This window comes from Haliotis asinina, chromosome 10 (assembly GCF_037392515.1).
Source record: "Haliotis asinina isolate JCU_RB_2024 chromosome 10, JCU_Hal_asi_v2, whole genome shotgun sequence".
NCBI classification, from domain to species: Eukaryota; Metazoa; Mollusca; class Gastropoda; order Lepetellida; family Haliotidae; genus Haliotis; species Haliotis asinina.
The window spans coordinates 41,997,990-42,016,979 of NC_090289.1; the positions used below are offsets into that span (position 1 = coordinate 41,997,990).

The following is an 18,990-nucleotide window of genomic DNA, read 5'->3' on the forward strand; positions in this document are numbered from 1 at the left end:
TCGTATACATTAAGCATCTCATAACAGGCCTTTGTCTATAACAGGCCTGTAGATATCTACAGTAACTAGATTCGACACCAGTACCTGATACAGCGACTATGATATCTAACACAGAGCAGGTATCTGCCTGTCTCACCGAGGATGGCATTTGTGGATAATATCTTTCTGATACCTATAATTCTCCTAAAGAAGTTTCCCAGTACTCTCTTCCATTGCATCTCTTTCTGTGAAGCCCCAGGTTCAATTTTGGAATAAAACATCTTAAAACACGCTTGAAGGAGATGGTTGGATATTTTCGCAAAAACATGTTGTATTGAAAAAAAGTGCTTTTGTGGCTTGTAGAGCTAAGGTGTGAAAGGCTTTGGACTAGCATAGTCTAGATGAATTCAGATCCAGTATAATGCCATTTTCTCGGCTTATTTTATATAACCCCCATTTCTGAAAACAATGATATCTGACTTATCTAAATTCACCCAGGTCCCCACTGTCTACAATAATTATCAAGGGCTACGTGTTTTCTAGTATGTAAACCAGTAACAGTTGAATCAATCAAAGAGATCTCACCCATAAACATTAACACGATGATTTCTTCAATACTTTCTGTCACATATATACCCCTTAATCCTAACTGTCTAAATCCGTTACAAAGTTCATTAATAAAAAAATGAACAGTGCACGACTAAACATGTATCCTTGTCGTACACCGTAGGATGTGTCAAACACAAGTGATCTACTATTTCCAGATCTAGCACAGGTTTCCTCCTGTCTATGCACAATATTCAAAATATCAAAAACGTGAACACCCCGTTTATGTAATAAATACAATAATTTATGCCTGTCTACTAGGTCGAAGGCCTTATGAAAATCTATGAAGGCTGCAAAAAGTAGATGCTTAGGTTTCCCGAGATATTTCTGACATAGGGATTGTAACACGAAAATATTATCAAAAGTTTTTTATGCAGTTACTTTAATATGAGTGGTAAGTTTCTTTTGTCGGGCAGTTTATATAAATAAGCACACTAATTTCATCGTAAAGTGTTTCCTTTACAGATGTGACACAAAAGTCCATGCGTGAGTGTTTAGGAATCCTTGTTTGGTTGATGTTTTACACCGCACTCTGTAGTACATGGCGACGGTCGTAATATTCTAGTCTGGACCAGATAATCCAGTGATCACCAGTATGAACATCGATCTACAGAATAGGAATATTATACTTGTCAACCAAGGCAGCGGGCCTGACCTTTTGATCCCGTTAGTCCTTTCTCACGACAACCATGAGTTGCTGAAGACCAATTCTTACCCGGATTTTCACGGGTGGAGGTGGTCCACGTTTCACACGATTGATGACAAGTGAAATACCCTTTTCACCTCTCCACACTTTCACCATCGTTAAATCCCGAAGTGTTTTCCATGAGTGTTCTGTATACTGGGGGCGGTGGAGTAGCCTAGTGGTTAAAGTGTTCGCTCTTCAAACCAAAGATCCGGGTTAGATTCCCGAGATGGGTAGTGTGTGTGTGAAGTCCATTCTGGAATCTGATGTGACATTGCAATATTTCTAAAAGCGGTATAAAATTATTCTCACTCACTCACTCACTCTGTATACTGCTTGACGAAAAAGTGCCGCCGCTTGTCGGAAGAACCAACTAATATAGGGATCGGCGTTGTCAGACTTGCTTGTGTGCCACTGCACATTTGTCACTGATCGTTTTTCATTGGTCTGAACATACTGCAAGAATATAGCTGATTTATTCGAAAACATTCACCCACCCAACCTTCTTTGTTAATTACCATACTCGTTAGTATCTCACATTAGTGATAAAAGACCGACTAATCCAGTGATCGTAATCATGAGCATCAATCTACACAAAGCCAATACAAGGATTTGAATCTCCTCCTTTATAAACCTTTATCTCCATAGCTAATCTGCGATTACAAATTCTATACTACCACCATCTGGTAAGAATGAGCATGACTACTGCACATAAATCTTTTTTATTCCATTTTTAGTACCATGAGGAGCATCATGTTGCAAGACTACATAACTGTTTCACATGTTGTCAACGTAACTGAACTAAGCAAGTATACTAATTTATTTCTAATAATATAGCTGATTTTTATCTCACGTTTAGAAACAGCAGACATTTCGATACAAAAGTATAATTGTCTTCAACATCATCATTGAAACGAGTACAGTTTCTATTGTGGACATTAATACATACATACCTACTGTGAGACACAATCTATATCTTAGACTTGCCCATAATTCACGTAATCATATAAGCCTGTTAATGTGTTAGGTAACTGGGAACTGAGGTGGAGGCGAATGTCTGTGTAGCGCAGAGAACATAAGGCAGAAATCCACTTGAAGATCGGTAAAGTGATATCATTCACAAAATCACACATAATTCACATAATCATATAGAACAGTCAATATCTAAAGAAAGGGCAATTGAATTGAAAGTCAATGCCTTTAAACTTCCGCCGTTGAAAACACAATGTCTCTACTCGGAATCATGAAAAGATAATGTTTATATACAATTCACATAATCACACATATTTCACATAATCACAATGGATACTTCACAGAATCACGCAAAACAAGTCAGTGCTGCACACAGGTAAAGGCAAATGACCTATAGCCTGTATCCTTTCAGCGTTGAAAACTCTTTACTCGGAGTAATGAAGCGATACAGTTCATATACAATTCACAGAATCACACATATTTCACACAACAACTCGGATCTCAGCTTCTTTTCAGTTTCATCTTCGTCAACACCGCCTTCTCCAGCCCCACGCACGGTGACTCCATCAACACACAAAAGATGAAGGCCAGGCCGTAGGACAAAACAAACGTCCCAATGAAGTGATAGATCTGTGAGAGAAAACAAGTACACAATAGGGTCTTTCAAGATAATCGTGTTCCGCTTCTATTTCATTCATAGTGAGTGAGCAATACATCGTTTTAGCAGTATTTCAGCAATATCAAGGCGGGAGACATTAGAAATAGGCTCACTCGTTGTGCCCATGTGGAGAATCGAACCCCGGCCTTCGGCATGACAAATGAACACTTTTACGAATAGGCTACTACTTTCACTACTCGGCTACCTCACGAACCCTTTTTTATTTTAACTGATCAACAGTACATATATGTCATGCTTGGATCATTATGTCTAATGTGGAAGGAATAAACTTTTAACTTGTAAGTCAGTTTTCAACAGTATCAATAAAACGTCAAGACATAAATTACAGGTTACACGTTTGAACTCACAGTATATCATCGAATAATAATAGATATAATCACTCGTTATGCCAAATATCCGAGTTAGATTCCCCACATGTGGGGAAGGTGAGAGGCCCATCTCTGGCGTCCCGAGAGGTAATACTGCTGGATATTGCAGAAAGCGTCGTAAAACCACACTCACTCACCCACTCACTCACTCACTCACTCAGAGCACTCAGTATGTCCGACGCCATATGTACGCATAATATTTTGTGTATATTGGATCAATTTTTTAGACTTTATTAGTAAAATATTATTAGTTGCTACTCACGATTTCTACTAGGTTGGCGTAAACCAGTTTCCTCATCGTGAACATCGTGTACGACAAGATTATAGGGTGGAGGAGATACGCCCCGTAGGTAAGTCTTCCTAGCGGAATCCACGCCCCCCAGGACAATAGCCTGTTGACTATACCTAGTATGGCACACAGTGATGAATTAGGATCACAATGATATCGTTCGTATGACATAGTTTCACGTTGACTTACAGAGTTACCGGTCCTGATTACCTATAATTACTATTTGTATTTATTTGTGGGTCGACATCAAGGGAAAATGGGGAAAATATATGAGACACCAACAACAAAGCATCATTCAAAGAACGTTTGTACTGGATACCAACCTCCATTTCCTGTACAGCACACAAAGATAATCCAAGACACGAACACCGCCCATCCGGGTCTGTACAGGGTTGTATAGACAATTGTTGTGTTCAGATCCCAGTCAGGAATGCCATCCTTCCAGTCATCGTAAGGGAAGTATGTGCACATCAGGCCAATAGCCAGGGTCACTTGCCAGCCCAGGACGAGGACGAACTGTTGTAGAAAGCATCCATTATTAGTGACATGCAGTCGTACCTTAAACTTATCTTCAAATCAAGACTGCATCACTCAGTTTGAAAGCATTGTAATGTATTGAGTGAGCGAGCAGTTGTTCGCTTGTAGTAATATTCAAGCAATGTCCCAGTGATGACGCCACAAATGTCCTCACACATTGTACCCATCTGGGAACAGTACCCAGGTCTTTAACCACAGTCCCACTGACACTGTAGCTCACCGAAATAATTTGCTGATACAGTATCAATAAAAAACAATTTCTTAACCTACAAATGAATGCCAAAATGTCAAGATGATATCACCATAAAGAACAACGATTATGTCAACGTTTAGGAATGAAGACGGTTACATTCACTCGAGAGCGTGTCCCAAACCAGGTCACACTGTAAATTATTTATATTGAGATCCGCTATCGAGGTGAAGTTTAAAGAGAAAAAAATGAGACGTTCATAGAACAGCAGTTCTCTGAGAGTCTGGTTAAAACGTGCCAAACTTTATTTTGCCAGATAAGACAGAGATCATTTAGAAAACCACTGTTAGCTGTACATGAACATTCGAACAATAATGAGTGTGTAATGGATATATTTAACACGTTGAAAACACTGGGCGAAGTGGTCATATGAAAAGAAAATAATATGTCGTATCATCTAGGCAAAATGGTATCAAATGAAAACACAAATAACAGCAGGTAAAAGAGTTCTCATGTTTCCTACGACTTTTAATTTGGTACAGTTCGAACCAACGCTATCCTCGTATCGGAGAGACGCTCTTTCCACTAGACGACGGGTGCGGTCTTAACTACGTATAATGGTCCTGAATATGACGATGGTAAGCTACACTCACTCTTGGTAACTTGACCTTGCACTTGGTTTTATGAAGAACATATCCGAGGAACAATCCAATTCCAAATACTCCGACTCTACACCAAGGTGCGAAGTATATATACTTGAAGAAGTCTAACTGGTGCCTATTGCAAGACAAAACATAAAACCGTAAAGTTATACAATAATTACTATAGGCAAATAATAATCAGAAACAGAATGATGTCTGTGCATGTTTGGGTCTTGGTACAAACCGTTGATGAATGATTTAACATGGAAACATACAGAGTAAGGTTTCACTGAAACCCTAAAGTTACACACAGATTTCAAAAATGATATCAACATGTTTTAAGAGTAGCGGTAAAACCATATCTGCACCGACAAGAAATACCTGCTGAAGGCAGAGTCGATTGTACAGTTGTTTCAGCAGTATTACAATAGCACGATCCTGTTTGTAAACGATTCCAGTCTGGACCAGACAATCCAGTTTTTGTTACCATGCCATACGAAGACAATGTATCTGTTTATGAATCACTATCAAATAGATAGGTGTTCACGAAAACGTGAGCGTATCCTGTTCCACCGGTGAGACCCATCAAAAACACGTTCAAAATTTAGTCATTTGTTCTCCTGAAATAATTCGTGAGCGCGTGGTATACGTCAAAATAGAGCGTTGCATGAGGCATCATATTTGTCACAGCTGCATCAAATTTCAAAATGTCCTCCATATGTCCACCGTAAAACGCTTTGAATGCTTTTCTGAGACCATGAATGTTGTGACTTTGATCGAACACCTTGTCGGCCCAGATTGATTGTAATTTCAAATGTCAAAGCGATGTACGCAAGGTCAATAATTCAATACATCCACATGAGGGGGAACGGTAATACATTACTGGATGGCAACTGGATTATCTACAGACTGTCGGCATCCAGTTAACAACACGTTTGCTGTCAAATATTGGCGCACTCAACCCCATATCTGAGGAAGGGTAAACATAGTTCTACACTGATTTTAGCAATATTCTAGCAATGTCAAGGCGGGAACGCCAGCAATGTGGCGATTCGAACCCGTGACTGAGATACCGGACCGGACCGGAACGCCACCACCACCAGCACCACCATATACAGGCGTGATAGAAGAAACGTAGAAAAGGCAAAAGCGCATGAGACAGTTGGTGATAAAGACACAGACAAACAAATCTTATTTTCGAGAAACAACAAAAACTTACACACTGATAGTAGCTCCTTTGAGATGATATTCAAAATATCCGTATGTAGATATATGGATCGCTAGGAATGCAAACATCACAATTATTCCCAGGGCATCTATTCTGGAAATAATATAGTATATTAATAATAACAGTTGTTTTCTCGAACAGATGAGAATGCAATGTAGACACACATTTTGCTTACTCGTTGATATATACTGAGGGAAACAAATAAACGAACTCCTGAACGACAAAGTGCTCGTTTATTTTCTCAAGATATCTTTACCAGTTTTATATTGCATTGTGGGAGACAATCTGAGAGCTTAAAATAGGAATGAAGTGATGTGCCCTTATATCTTTCCCTCAGTATATTTAGCGTAACTTAACCTTCAAAACTTCTTAAGTCAACACGCGTTTCGACGTATCGTGTATGGAGAAAACTAAGAATTATAACTGAAAATTAACGAGATTTTGACAAAACAATCTATTGAAGCGGGAAATAACTGGGCCTTATGGCGTATTTAACTCTTTAAACAAATCTTCTAAATGCCTAATCTTCCTAAGCCTTCCACATTGGTTTCTTCAACCAATGTATTAAAACCTATTCTCAATTTAACAGTGTGTTCTTTGTTTTACTGGTTTGTTGACATGTGGATTTAACTCAACTCCTCATTAACTTGTCTCCGGTACAATGTTAACATACCTATGTGCTCGTCATGCGAAAATAAAACAATAAAAAAATAATTTTAATTCCCTTACAGATTTGAAAAGTCTTACCCAAAAGCGATTGGAAGAAGCGCCAAAGGGGCCACCACGTAAAACTGCATGTCATTGGCCAAAAACCAAGACCAGCCGAGGCACTGCAAAATGTTACAGAAAATGTCACAAAAAGACCCCCTTATGAGTTCGCTGTCGCAAGAGGCCAGATTATGAAACATGGTTCAAATTTCAGTAAATGTACAAAGCTCAGCTGACACAGATGACAGAATTTGCAAGTATTAAACTATTCACATCTGGTGACAAAACACATATTTGCCATTTGCTGCCATATTTAACTTTGATTTCTTTCTTACCTTATACTTACGTATGTACTATTACCTGCTCTATCGATGAATTGTTTACCTTTGATTGTTCTACTTGTAAGTATGTATAATTTAAGTGCCATATTCCATTATAATATACTTATCTAAAAAGCAAAGGAAAACAAATACACAATATCTCAATTTATATGCCATATAAGTAATGAGTCTGTGTTTTACAAACATTGGCAGACATTAATCTCCTCTATTTCGTTGGTATAGTGTTACGTTGAATGTAAACGTTCCGACAGTTAATGTATGCATGTAAACGCTCTGACAGTTAATGTATGCATGTAAACGCTCTGACAGTTAATGTATGCATGTCAACGCTCCGACAGTTAATGTATGCATGTAAACGCTCCGACAGTTAATGTATGCATGTCAACGCTCTGACAGTTAATGTATGCATGTCAACGCTCTGACAGTTAATGTATGCATGTCAACGCTCCGACAGTTAATGTATGCATGTAAACGTTCCGACAGTTAATGTATGCATGTCAACGCTCTGACAGTTAATGTATGCATGTAAATGTTCCGACAGTTAATGTATGCATGTAAACGCTCTGACAGTTAATGTATGCATGTAAACGTTCCGACAGTTAACGTATGCATGTAAACGCTCTGACAGTTAATGTATGCATGTAAACGTTCCGACAGTTAATGTATGCATGTCAACGCTCTGACAGTTAATGTATGCATGTAAACGTTCCGACAGTTAATGTATGCATGTAAAGTTTCCGACAGTTAATGTATGCATGTAAACGCTCTGACCGTTAATGTATGCATGTCAACGCTCTGACAGTTAATGTATGCATGTAAACGTTCCGACAGTTAATGTATGCATGTAAATGTTCCGACAGTTAATGTATGCATGTCAACGCTCTGACAGTTAATGTATGCATGTAAATATTCTGACAGTGAATGTATGCATGTCAACGCTCTGACAGTTAATGTATGCATGTCAACGCTCTGACAGTTAATGTATGCATGTAAACGTTCCGACAGTTAACGTATGCATGTAAACGTTCCGACAGTTAATGTATGCATGTAAATGTTCTGACAGTTAATGTATGCATGTAAACGCTCTGACAGTTAATGTATGCATGTAAATGTTCCGACAGTTAATGTATGCATGTAAATGTTCTGACGGTTAATGTATGCATGTAAACGCTCTGACAGTTACTGTATGCATACATCACCATTTCGTCATTCTTGTAGATGTTGTTGATGTACAGTAGATTAGTCCACCAGTTTGAGTGGCAGTTTTCTGCATCATTTAGTCTGACAGCGTTTGACATAGGTCCGTCCACGAGGTGGCGCATAAACCCCGTGTACACCATGATAACTATCATGTAAACTGGGGTCAGTCTATAAGAAATCAGAGAGACCAAAGATAATATGTAATAAATGGCACACATAATCATTCCATGAACGATCGAAAATGTTTTTATATAACATATCTTGATAGTTCAAATACGAACTTCATCTTTCAACATATTGGACATCTGGGTACGAATTAGCCCTCAGGAACCGATGTTTGTCGCAAGAGGCTATTAACGGAATCGAGTTTTCATGCTCGTTGACGTGGCTGATACATGTCATCTCATCCCAACTGTAAAGATATATGCTCATGATTTCCATCCCGTGATTGTCTGGTCTAGATTCGATTATTTACAGACCCCCGTGCGGCGTAAAACAAACACTTAAACAACATATACTGATGTAGTTATAAATATATGTATGGGTGACAAACTGAAGAAACCCAGGTTGAACTTTCAAGTATCCGAAAGCTAGTATGATACCGAAAGAGTTTGTAAATATCTATATCATTGTTTTCAGAGCGCCTCCCTGCGTCTATCCTTTTTAGCAAGTAGATCTAAATGACTACATGAAATAATTCTTATTGTGGTTCTAGACTGCTTTACCTCCAGTATCGGTGAACGTAGTATAACACCATTTGCTTTACGGTTGGTCTCCCTGTGATTGACTTCTTCGACTCCCTCAGGAACAGATAGCAGACTAAACAGCCGCTGTGAAAAACATAAATATGTAAGTCAAGACCAGATAATAACCTGTCTCCACTGTCTGCCGAAACATTCATGCGTAAAAAGCAAAGTAGTGAACTTCAATCGCGAAACGAATAAGCATGAATGAAAACAAAATGAATATATTTAATTATTAGACTTTATATGATAATACACATTACATATAATCAAAAATGTCAAGCATCAGTCCAACACTAACAGTACTATTAACAACTCATACATGCTTACTGTCTGCTCTTACTTAAAAGTCACACGAAACGTAAACACAACTTTTCGGATTTTGATACCTTCGGTATGTACCTACCGACACAAAAGAACAAAAATGCCAATTCAGTCTATAGAGTTTAATAAAAAACACGATGAAAAAAAGCCCTCGAAAACGGAGTTTAAAACATCCACTAAACAAAAGACAACCCACTCCCCTTCCCCCTCCCCCCCCCCAAAAAAAAAAAACAAAAAAAAAACCAAAACAAAACAAACAACAACAAAACCCAGAAAACAAACAAAAACAACAACAAAACAAACAAACAATAACAAAAAACGAAAAGCAAAAAAAAACCCCAAACAAAACACACACACCCGAAAATAAAACAAAGCAACAAAAAAAAAAACCAAACAAACAAAAACAACCACCCCCACCAACAACAACAAAAAAATCCAAAAACAAACTAGAGGCAGGGTCAAATTTTGCGTGACCTCCATATAAGTTCATATTCCAAAGCGGCCAAACTGTGTTTATATATTTTCATAGAAAACCAAATGTTTCAAACTTCAAGGTAACTTTAATAAATATTTTCTTTCACGAAACGAACTTCAGTAATTGGTATGGAAAAGAGACTTCATAATAGTAATACAACCATTGTCTACAGCAAGTAATGGTCTCGAATGTTATTGGATGACGTTGAAGGTCAGCGACACCCCGTATGAAATAGATATCGAAGGTCAAGGTCATATTTCGTTTCTAGGCATTAGTGGGGATCAAGCCACATCTGATGTGGAAACAACTACATGTTTGGGATGAGATGGGACATAGTGTTGATTCTGGTATTGCAAACAATGTAAACGACTTAACGATTTCAAATCATTTACAGCTTATAGAGCCGCATTCCCTTCCCACAGAGATTACTCAAGTCATATCTTCCTATGTAACCTCTGTTCTAATACGGCCATTTCATGGTGTGAGTGTTAAGCATTCGTGATCGGGTGCATTCAGATTTAGTTGCGCAATCAACGACGTTGTTTCAAAAGTGACCATTTGCAAAGTCTCGATAATTTCCGTATGCTTCGGGAAAACTAAAACCTCTTCCCCTGTGCGGTGCGCAGAGGTTCCTTCTAGACAGAACTCGGTCATGTAATGACGGGTAGATCAACGGCGTTTCTATCGTTGACAACGGACAAGCTAGACATAATAAATGTCTTGTGTGTCACATCAACATAAATAATGGGCAGAGGAGGGATATTTGTGGGCCCCACTTTCTATAGCATGTACTACCGAATCTATCATTCCCATACTGATCAACCAGCCCTATCACAGCCGTTATATTGGATCTGATTGTAACACGTGTTCTGATTGGACAGAAAGAAGGGAAACGATTTGTTTCTTTTTTTCTTTTTTTGCCGCCAGGGAAATATGGCCGTATTAAGACAGAGGATACGCGGGAAGATATGACTTGAGTTAACTCTGTGGGAAGAGAATGGTTGAGCTGATACATTACCAAAACAAGCTATAAAGTCTCTGATAAAAGTACAGGTTTAGGCACGTGCTAGGTACAATAGTCTGTGCTTTACCTCAGGAGGAAGAAGGTGTCCACGGAGAGTGTGCCGTTGAGTACTGCCTCCATGGTGAAGTCTTTGACCCTGGCCGCGAAGTCAGTCAAGTTCTCAGCTGCACAGATAATATGTCCTTTAGACCTGAGGTTCTCTTGTTATAACATCGGGGGTGAAGATTATTTAACACAAAATACAGATGTGAGTGAGTGAGTGAACTTAGTTTTACGCCGCACTCGGCAATATTCTAGTTATGTGGCGGCGGTCTATGAAAAATCGATCTTCTAACCCGGATGTTCACCGGTAGTCATTGTAAGGATGCCAAAGTTGCGGACAGTGTTAAGATCTTTTAAAGTTCTTTTAAAGTCAAACTGAATTTCAGTTCCTTGTTTCATAAGAAAATAATATTTATAAATGAATTGTAATTATAAACTTTAACAACACCGTCTTTCTACACTTTAAGTCGAGGCAGCATATCTTAACTATGGAATTGCAGATTGCCCCTGTATGATGAGGTCGTAAAATATGTCACAATGCACCCTTCTCACTGGTTAAACCTGTTATGTATTTTTTGCGCTTATTCACCGTAGCCCTGTGACGCACAACGAGGTTGATGTAATATCAGTTCCGTCAGAGACCGCCAAACTTTTCTAGCGGCAGAGCCTCGTTTTGAGATTTCCTCGATTTCTAGATTTCCGTTTGTCATACTCATTAATATTTATGCATCCAGTTAACTGACATAGTTTAAAAATTCTGGAGTGGTTATCGCACTAAGTTGCGCAATAGCACGGAACGAAGTAAACAGGAAACGAGACTGTTCTCTAGTCCATGTTTTGACATGGTCATGCATGGAGGAATGGATACAGATGAGAAGTTGGGTTGGAGGTGTGGGGTGAAGTTTGTATGAAGGCCTGATATTGATTACTACAACTAAGAGACTAAATGTTTTTGGGGAATTGTTTCTTTATTAACAACAGTCTGAAGCAAAATTATTCTCTTAAAATATTTGTGTGGGATTATTTATGTTTTTCGATAAACTCCGCCGTAACCGACCCGGTTCGGAGTCCGAGGTAAAACAACAACCATGTTTACAAAAAGATTATTCGAAACTACGCGTTGTTATGTAGCTTTACTTGTGATTAAGGTTGACCATGACAAACTGTGTCCGAGGATGACCCAGGCCATACTGAGGACCCGGATGCCATGGATACAGCCTAGGTTGCCCTCCCCTGACGTGACGCTGAGTATCTTCTCCGCGTTCCGTGTGATGGAGAAGGCCAGTAGCAGCTGACGACCAAAACCTTTGGGAATAGGAGAGCGGAAGACGCGTGAATATTTATCGTGATATAACTTAATGGCAAACAAGGATACGTTAAGTACCGACCTGACAATTGATTCCTAATAGCATGGATATGTGCCGTCCACTGGCACTTGCCATTGTGAACAAAGGCCCCCCAGGTTGTCAGTGATCAAGAGCAGCGCAATGGATGAAACCACGTGAGAGTTTTATGAGTAAGGCGTGTGGAGTTACGAGCGGAATCAATTTCATGCACTGCATGTCATGCACTGCATGTGCACTATGCTACATCTGCTCTCCCTTTCACAAACCTATTGCTGTGCACCGCCCACTTTTCGTAAAAGCGTTCTCTGCGGTGGTCCAACTTATCCTTGTTTGCCATTACATATTGTTATGCGCAACTTAAAACAAAATTCACTGATTCGCTTTAACGTGATGATCTTACTGTCATTGTCAGCGGTGTTAGATGTTTGTGGTCTCTCCCCATCATCACTGTCCTCTTCATGCAGGTGCCCCCCGTCCACCACAGTGGTCATCTGATCCTTGTCTTCATCCATGGGGTACACTCTACTACCATTCATTGCTATCATCGAGATGCCGTTACTAAGGCGCCAGATGCGGTTGCCGTCCTCGGAGACGAAAGCCTTTGATTCTTTAAATCCGCCCACAAACTCATCTTCGTCCTCTCTGTTTGCCTTCCGCAATGCCAGCCACCCAGACACCACGTCATAGCATGTTCCGATCACCGATAACGAAGCAATCAGGACTAAAACAACCCTGCAATATTATTGTTTATATTATTCTCAACAAGACAGTCCACTTCAGGTAATAGCATAAGAAATACTGAAAATAAATACATAATTAACTACTGTTTGTAATAAGATCATGTATATATAATATCAGACAGAGTTTTAGGGGTGGCTGAAATGTTTTGAGTGGTAATTTTCAGGGTGTATTGTAGACTTTAAACGTCAATGTCACACATTTTCGACAACATTTTAAACCATATTATATATATTGGGGCATATGCAGTCACGTTTGAAACTTCCTGTTGATGCAATAAAAGACTTCTTATCCCTGACAACTTGACTGAAATCGATAAATGAAACTTTCAAACAGAGAACACTTGCCATATATGGAATGTAAACGATTGCTCCCTACATCGAAAACTGTCAAATGCGGTAATGTCGGTGTTGCCGAACTGCTTTCAACCACAATTTGTGCGTACGATATTTGTTTGGAGCGCTCCAAGGGACAAAACTCTAGGTGGTTCGCGTGAAATAGTGCTCGGCTGGTAGAGGGCGTAAGTGTCGATTTAATGCAACGTTGCATTAATTCATTCGAACTTTTTAATTTAATTCTGTAATCTAAATACGTATGTTTTACAAGAAATATTCTATGGTAGCTTCCCTGGGGGCTAATAGTTAGTATTATTGAAAGGAATACATTATTTTCTTTTAGAGACCTGTGACGTGATACAGTGCATTCAACCGTCAGCATAACGTAAATACAATTATCACTTTCCATGCTAACATTTAACATTTGAACCAAATATAAAAGTAAGTAAATTTCTGCAGACATCAACCTGTTGGTATTCTCTGCTGATGGAAATAGACACGACTGATGATACCTCAAACTAAATAGACTTATATCTGCGCAGTCTTACGGATCATCCGGTTTCAGGATCTAAGGTTTCCACCAATGAAGAGAGCAATAGTCTAAAAAAATATAATGTCAGTACAGCGGGTATTTCTTGGACACACCTGATAATTCTGCAGGAAGAACTGGGTAAGACAAAGATTTCCTCACACTGGTTTCTAAAGCTGCCCAAGTTCATCATCTTTCGAGGTAACTATGGAACACACATTGTAGGGGGAACGTGTTACGTCTCGGCCCTTCAAGGAGCCCGTCCCACAACCGACAATAATGTGGCTTCGGTTTTCTTGAAATTCCAATAGATTCCTACTGATGGACGGCCCCCGGGGAAGGTCAAACTCGGGTAAGCATTTCGATCTGCCAGTGGCCCAGCCAAAAACTCAGAGGATTGCAGCCACTCTCCTGCACATGCCAATGCTATCGTATTGGCAAAAGGTATCATTATGTCTACTCACACTGCTACTATGGCGCTGGCATCCTCTTTCCAGTCGTCAGTGGTTCTTGGGGACGCGGATATCAGCTTGCTGCCAAGCCATTTTAAAGGTACTGCACACCAAAAACATATTCATAACATCATTGCCAACGTAATGTGCCAAATTTAATCGTGATGTGATGAATTACTTCATGCAAACTGTTCAAGATGTAATTAACTATGAATGTGCAATCCCCAAAATACAAGTTACATTCGACCACTTCTAAAATGGCATTTTGTATCCATTGCCATCATGATAATTGCTGGCAAAGGTGCAGTCAGGTGCTTTGTGCAAGCTGCATGATCACTGTCAGCATCTTAACTGGTTCAGACTAATGCTTCGTGCAAAACGATTGATCGCTGCTAATGTCTTAATTGTGAGCAGAGATGCCGACAAATATGTTAAACATGAAATGGAAACCTAAATCGTTACTTGCCCATTGATACTGCTTGTGTAACTGAACTGACATTGCAGGACCTTGGAAGACAGAAGCCCCAACCGAATCCCGGTATCCCAGCCTGTTGAACAAGAAGAGAGGCCACAACGAACTGACCAGAATCGGTTGTAAATGTCAATATTTCTTCTATCGAGAACATATTATTCATAGCGGATTTCATTTAGTGAAAGTATTTGACGTGGCTGAGTTGTTCTTTATTTTCCTCATGTTTAACTTCCAGTTGATATTTTGTGTATATCATCACTACGATTTGGACGACTGCAATTACTTCACCCCCACATCTGCAACTACTGCGTATTTACAGACTGCCATCACATAATTGGAATATTGCTGGGTATAGTAAACGCTAAAGAAAGAAAGAAACCCACTGGAGGGCTTCAGTCAATACTCACTACCATAGGTGCTACCACAAGATTTCCTAGTGACTTGGGATAGGCGAAGGTCATTTCCCAGTACTCCCCATGTACAACACGGGCTATCGTGGTGTTGAGGGTCGCCGAGATCTCCCTACACTCATCATAGTTCCCGATGAACTGGACCGCTCCTTGCAAGATACTTGTGCCTGGCTTCCCAGATGCATCCAACACTGAAACCAGATGAGATCTGTATAGCCTTCATAACGGAATGAATAAGCAATATTGAATAGTTCCACGACGAACAGGTGAAACTACAACGGAATGGTCATATTTCCATCTGAAACTTTGCCAGGAATTGGTTTCATACATTGCAACTAAGGACATAATCGAATTTCTTGTGACAACCACTATGCTTTCTGTCGCTCCTAACCCATAGTGCCCCCAAAACCTCGAATTACTCTTCAACAGCCTAATAGTATGCTTGATATGACAGGATATGTCAGTCTTGCTGAGTGAGTTGATTGTAGATCGTTGCACGCGATGTTAATGTGGTCCGCACCGAGTTACTGACAGCCCCCCTTGTGATGGAAATGCGGCGTAACATAACAGTGCTCATATTTCACTAAAAAACTGAAAATACACACATCACCATGATTTTACGTAACACAATACAACGCGCATTCATATGCAAGTCATTTGTCATATCAACTGTATTCGTCCGTGAGAAGAATGAATACTCAATTCAATATAAATAGGTAACTTTACCATTTTGAAAGAGGAACATGAGAATGTATGCAATGCATATATCAAGAATTTATTTCACTTTATCCATTAGTCGGGGGAAGCCTAATCGTCAAGGTTCATTAGCGACATGTGCATCCTTCTGTGGCACATAGCTGTAGTGAGTGAGTTTAGTTTTACGCCGCACCCAGCAATATTCCAGCTATATGGCAGCGATTTGTATATAATCGAGTCTGGATCAGACAATCCACTGATCAACAACATGAGCATAAGCGCAATTGGGAACTGATGATATGTGCCAACCAAGTCGGCGAGTCTGACCACCCGATCCCGTTAGTCGCCTCTTACGACAAGCATAATCGCAAGCATGGGTTGCTGAAGACCTATTCTAACCCGGACCTTCACGGGTTCACATATATGAAAATCTCGTTATGAACTGGTTCATCATCCAACACTGTCACATACACCAGAGTCGCAGAGGCCTGCATTCCTTCGGGAGTTCTTCCCATAATAAACTGAAACGCCGTGATTTCACTGTAATGGTGTTCAAAGCGGCGTTATGGTCACTCAACAACTTACTTTGAAGGGCCCACATCTGCTTCGAGAGAACACCCTGGACGTAGGCACTGAAATCAGCAAGACATAAATTCTCATTTGAAACCATTTCAGGTTTCATCGTCTGTTCAAGGCTGATGGCCAAAGGCAAAACATCCAACAGCACGCCAACAGGACCAGTTGCATTGACAGCAAGTTCTTGTAACGCAGTAACGTTGCCTTGCTCGCGGAATACAGACACGAGTTCTGAAACCTGTTTCATAACGTCAGTGGCGTTAACGTTAACTCCGAAATTCTTCAGAACTGCACTCACAGATCCCGATACAGATGGTAAAGCAGACATAACCGCCTGCATAATTGCACCACTGCTCGACTTTCCGCCCGTTCCTGAACTATTGGTCAATTCGCTAACAACCTGAAACAGTTGAGCCGGCGTAATATTGTCCAGAGCCGTGGACAAATTTGGGAAGAACGACTTCAGCATATTTCGAACTTGCAGAAACACCTGTTCCGTAACTGCTTGGACTGATGGGTTGTTTAAGAACTTCGACAGTCCTTCTTGACTGGGCCCACCTTGACCGAAAAATGTGAAGTTTCCAAGCAATTCCGCTAATTCAGCTGAGGAAGTGACGTTTCTGAACATCTGCTCCAGTTTACGGGTATTGTTCTGTCCAAATATTTGTCCAAAGATGTTATTAACCTGAGGACTCTGCAGCAGCAACCCCTCGATCGCTGCAATTGGGTTGATGATAACTGAGACAGTGGGTATAATCCAATCTGGAACATAGCTATTGGGTACAGTAAATGTTTGCTTGTTTGGAACTGAAGCCGCTACTGTCCTCGTCTCAAGGGCCACCTGGCTGATGGAACTCTCTATTCCCATGCTGCCTGATGTCATTTTATTTATCTCTTTCTGCGATGACGGGTGTGGCGATGTTTCTTGTGAAAACCCAGTCGTCAAATCCTGATCAGGATTGACAGTTTCAGAAGACAGGCCTCCTGTTACGGTCAATCCATCGTACGCTTCATCGATGTTTACAACGAACCCACTGTCGCATCTCAAGGACTGCAGTTGATATGATAGTAGTACTGTTATAACGACAAAAACACTATCCATATTTCTGGTATAACAGACGTCAAGTTGAATGTATGAAACCTGAAACTAGCCCCGACATAGAGCTAGTTACACGCACTTGAGTTAAAGACTGTTAGACCAATGTGGATATAACTGATTGTGTACACGTGACATAAATTATCTATGAACAGTCAAAGATATTTGTCCCTGGTTATCAGTGACCTATGATACGAGATGTGGGTATCACGCTGTAGGTACAGACACAGCCAATATGAATGCGATTGATACGGGAATATGTGGTGCCGTTTGACAATCCGTGAAGTTGTTTGACTATGTGATATTTTGGCAGTGGGTAAAAATTTCCTCAGTGAGCCTGATTCAGATTCCTCAGTGAGTCTGATTCAGATTCCTCAGTGATTCTGATTCAGATTCCTCAGTGTTTGACTATGTGATATTTTGGCAGTGGGTAAAATGGGATGCAAGGAAGAATAACCAAAACACAAAATGTCTGAAGAAAGGCTAGACTTAAAACCTATATTAACAAAGACGTTTTCGACGAGATGAAATTCGTTAATCCTCATAAGAGAATGTACATTAATTCGATCCCATGGCAAAAATTCAGCTAGGAATCGGGTTTGAAGGGTGTCGGGTTAGTCACTGTCTGTTTGTTGTATAACGCCGCACCGCAATATTTCAGCTACATATCGGCGTTTTGTGCCGATCCAATCATCAACATCATCAGACATCGATCTACGCAACGGGGATACGATGTTATGAGTCAGCCAGGTCAGTGAGTCAGATTCAGATTCAGATTCCTCAGTGAGTCTGAGTTCCTCAGTGAATCTGATTCAGATTCATCAGTGAGTCTGATTCAGATTCCTCAGTGAGTCTGATTCAGGTTCCTCAGTGAGTCTGATTCAGATTCCTCAGTGAATCTGATTCATGTTCCTCAGTGAGTGTGATTCAGATTCCTCAGTGAGTCAGATTCATGTTCCTCAGTGAGTGTGATTCAGATTCCTCAGTGAATCTGATTCATGTTCCTCAGTGAGCCTGATTCAGATTCCTCAGTGAGCCTGATTCAGATTCCTCAGTGAGTCTGATTCAGATTCCTCAGTGATTCTGATTCAGATTCCTCAGTGATTCTGATTCAGATTCCTCAGTGAGCCTGATTCAGATTCCTCAGTGAGTCTGATTCAGATTCCTCAGTGACAAGCAAGAGTTACTGAAGACCAAGTTCAAACCGGACGGGTTTAGACAAATGGTACTTTTAAATAATTAATTGGGAGTGTGAAAATACTTCCTCATTAAGTCTTTGAGAGTGGTTACCAATAGTTTTAACAAAACA

General features: G+C 40.1%; 1 protein-coding gene across 1 annotated transcript; it reads right to left on the minus strand.

The window, feature by feature from the left end:
- Positions 1–1,973: 1,973 nt before the first annotated feature.
- Positions 1,974–17,808, minus strand: LOC137298429 (nose resistant to fluoxetine protein 6-like). Its single transcript, XM_067830694.1, has 15 exons — positions 16,595–17,808; positions 15,311–15,504; positions 14,898–14,979; positions 14,444–14,534; positions 12,778–13,109; positions 12,169–12,336; positions 11,057–11,153; positions 9,149–9,253; positions 8,423–8,591; positions 6,922–7,004; positions 6,166–6,267; positions 4,959–5,082; positions 3,902–4,094; positions 3,552–3,694; positions 1,974–2,872 (listed from the first exon to the last, which is right to left on the minus strand). Exons 1-15 carry the CDS (start codon positions 17,685–17,687, stop codon positions 2,744–2,746), a joined length of 3,105 nt encoding a protein of 1,034 aa, XP_067686795.1. The 5' UTR covers positions 17,688–17,808; the 3' UTR covers positions 1,974–2,743.
- Between the last annotated feature and the right edge of the window lie 1,182 nt (positions 17,809–18,990).

Excerpts from the sequence above, each read along its gene's own strand:
- LOC137298429 (XM_067830694.1), bottom strand. The coding sequence starts at position 17,687 with ATGGATAGTGTTTTTGTCGTTATAACAGTACTACTATCATATCAACTG. Across the intron at positions 14,535-14,897 it reads TACACAAGCAGTATCAATGG|TACCTTTAAAATGGCTTGGC; the intron begins GCAAGTAACGAT and ends TTTGGTGTGCAG. Across the intron at positions 2,873-3,551 it reads ACGCCAACCTAGTAGAAATC|ATCTATCACTTCATTGGGAC; the intron begins GTGAGTAGCAAC and ends TTTCTCTCACAG.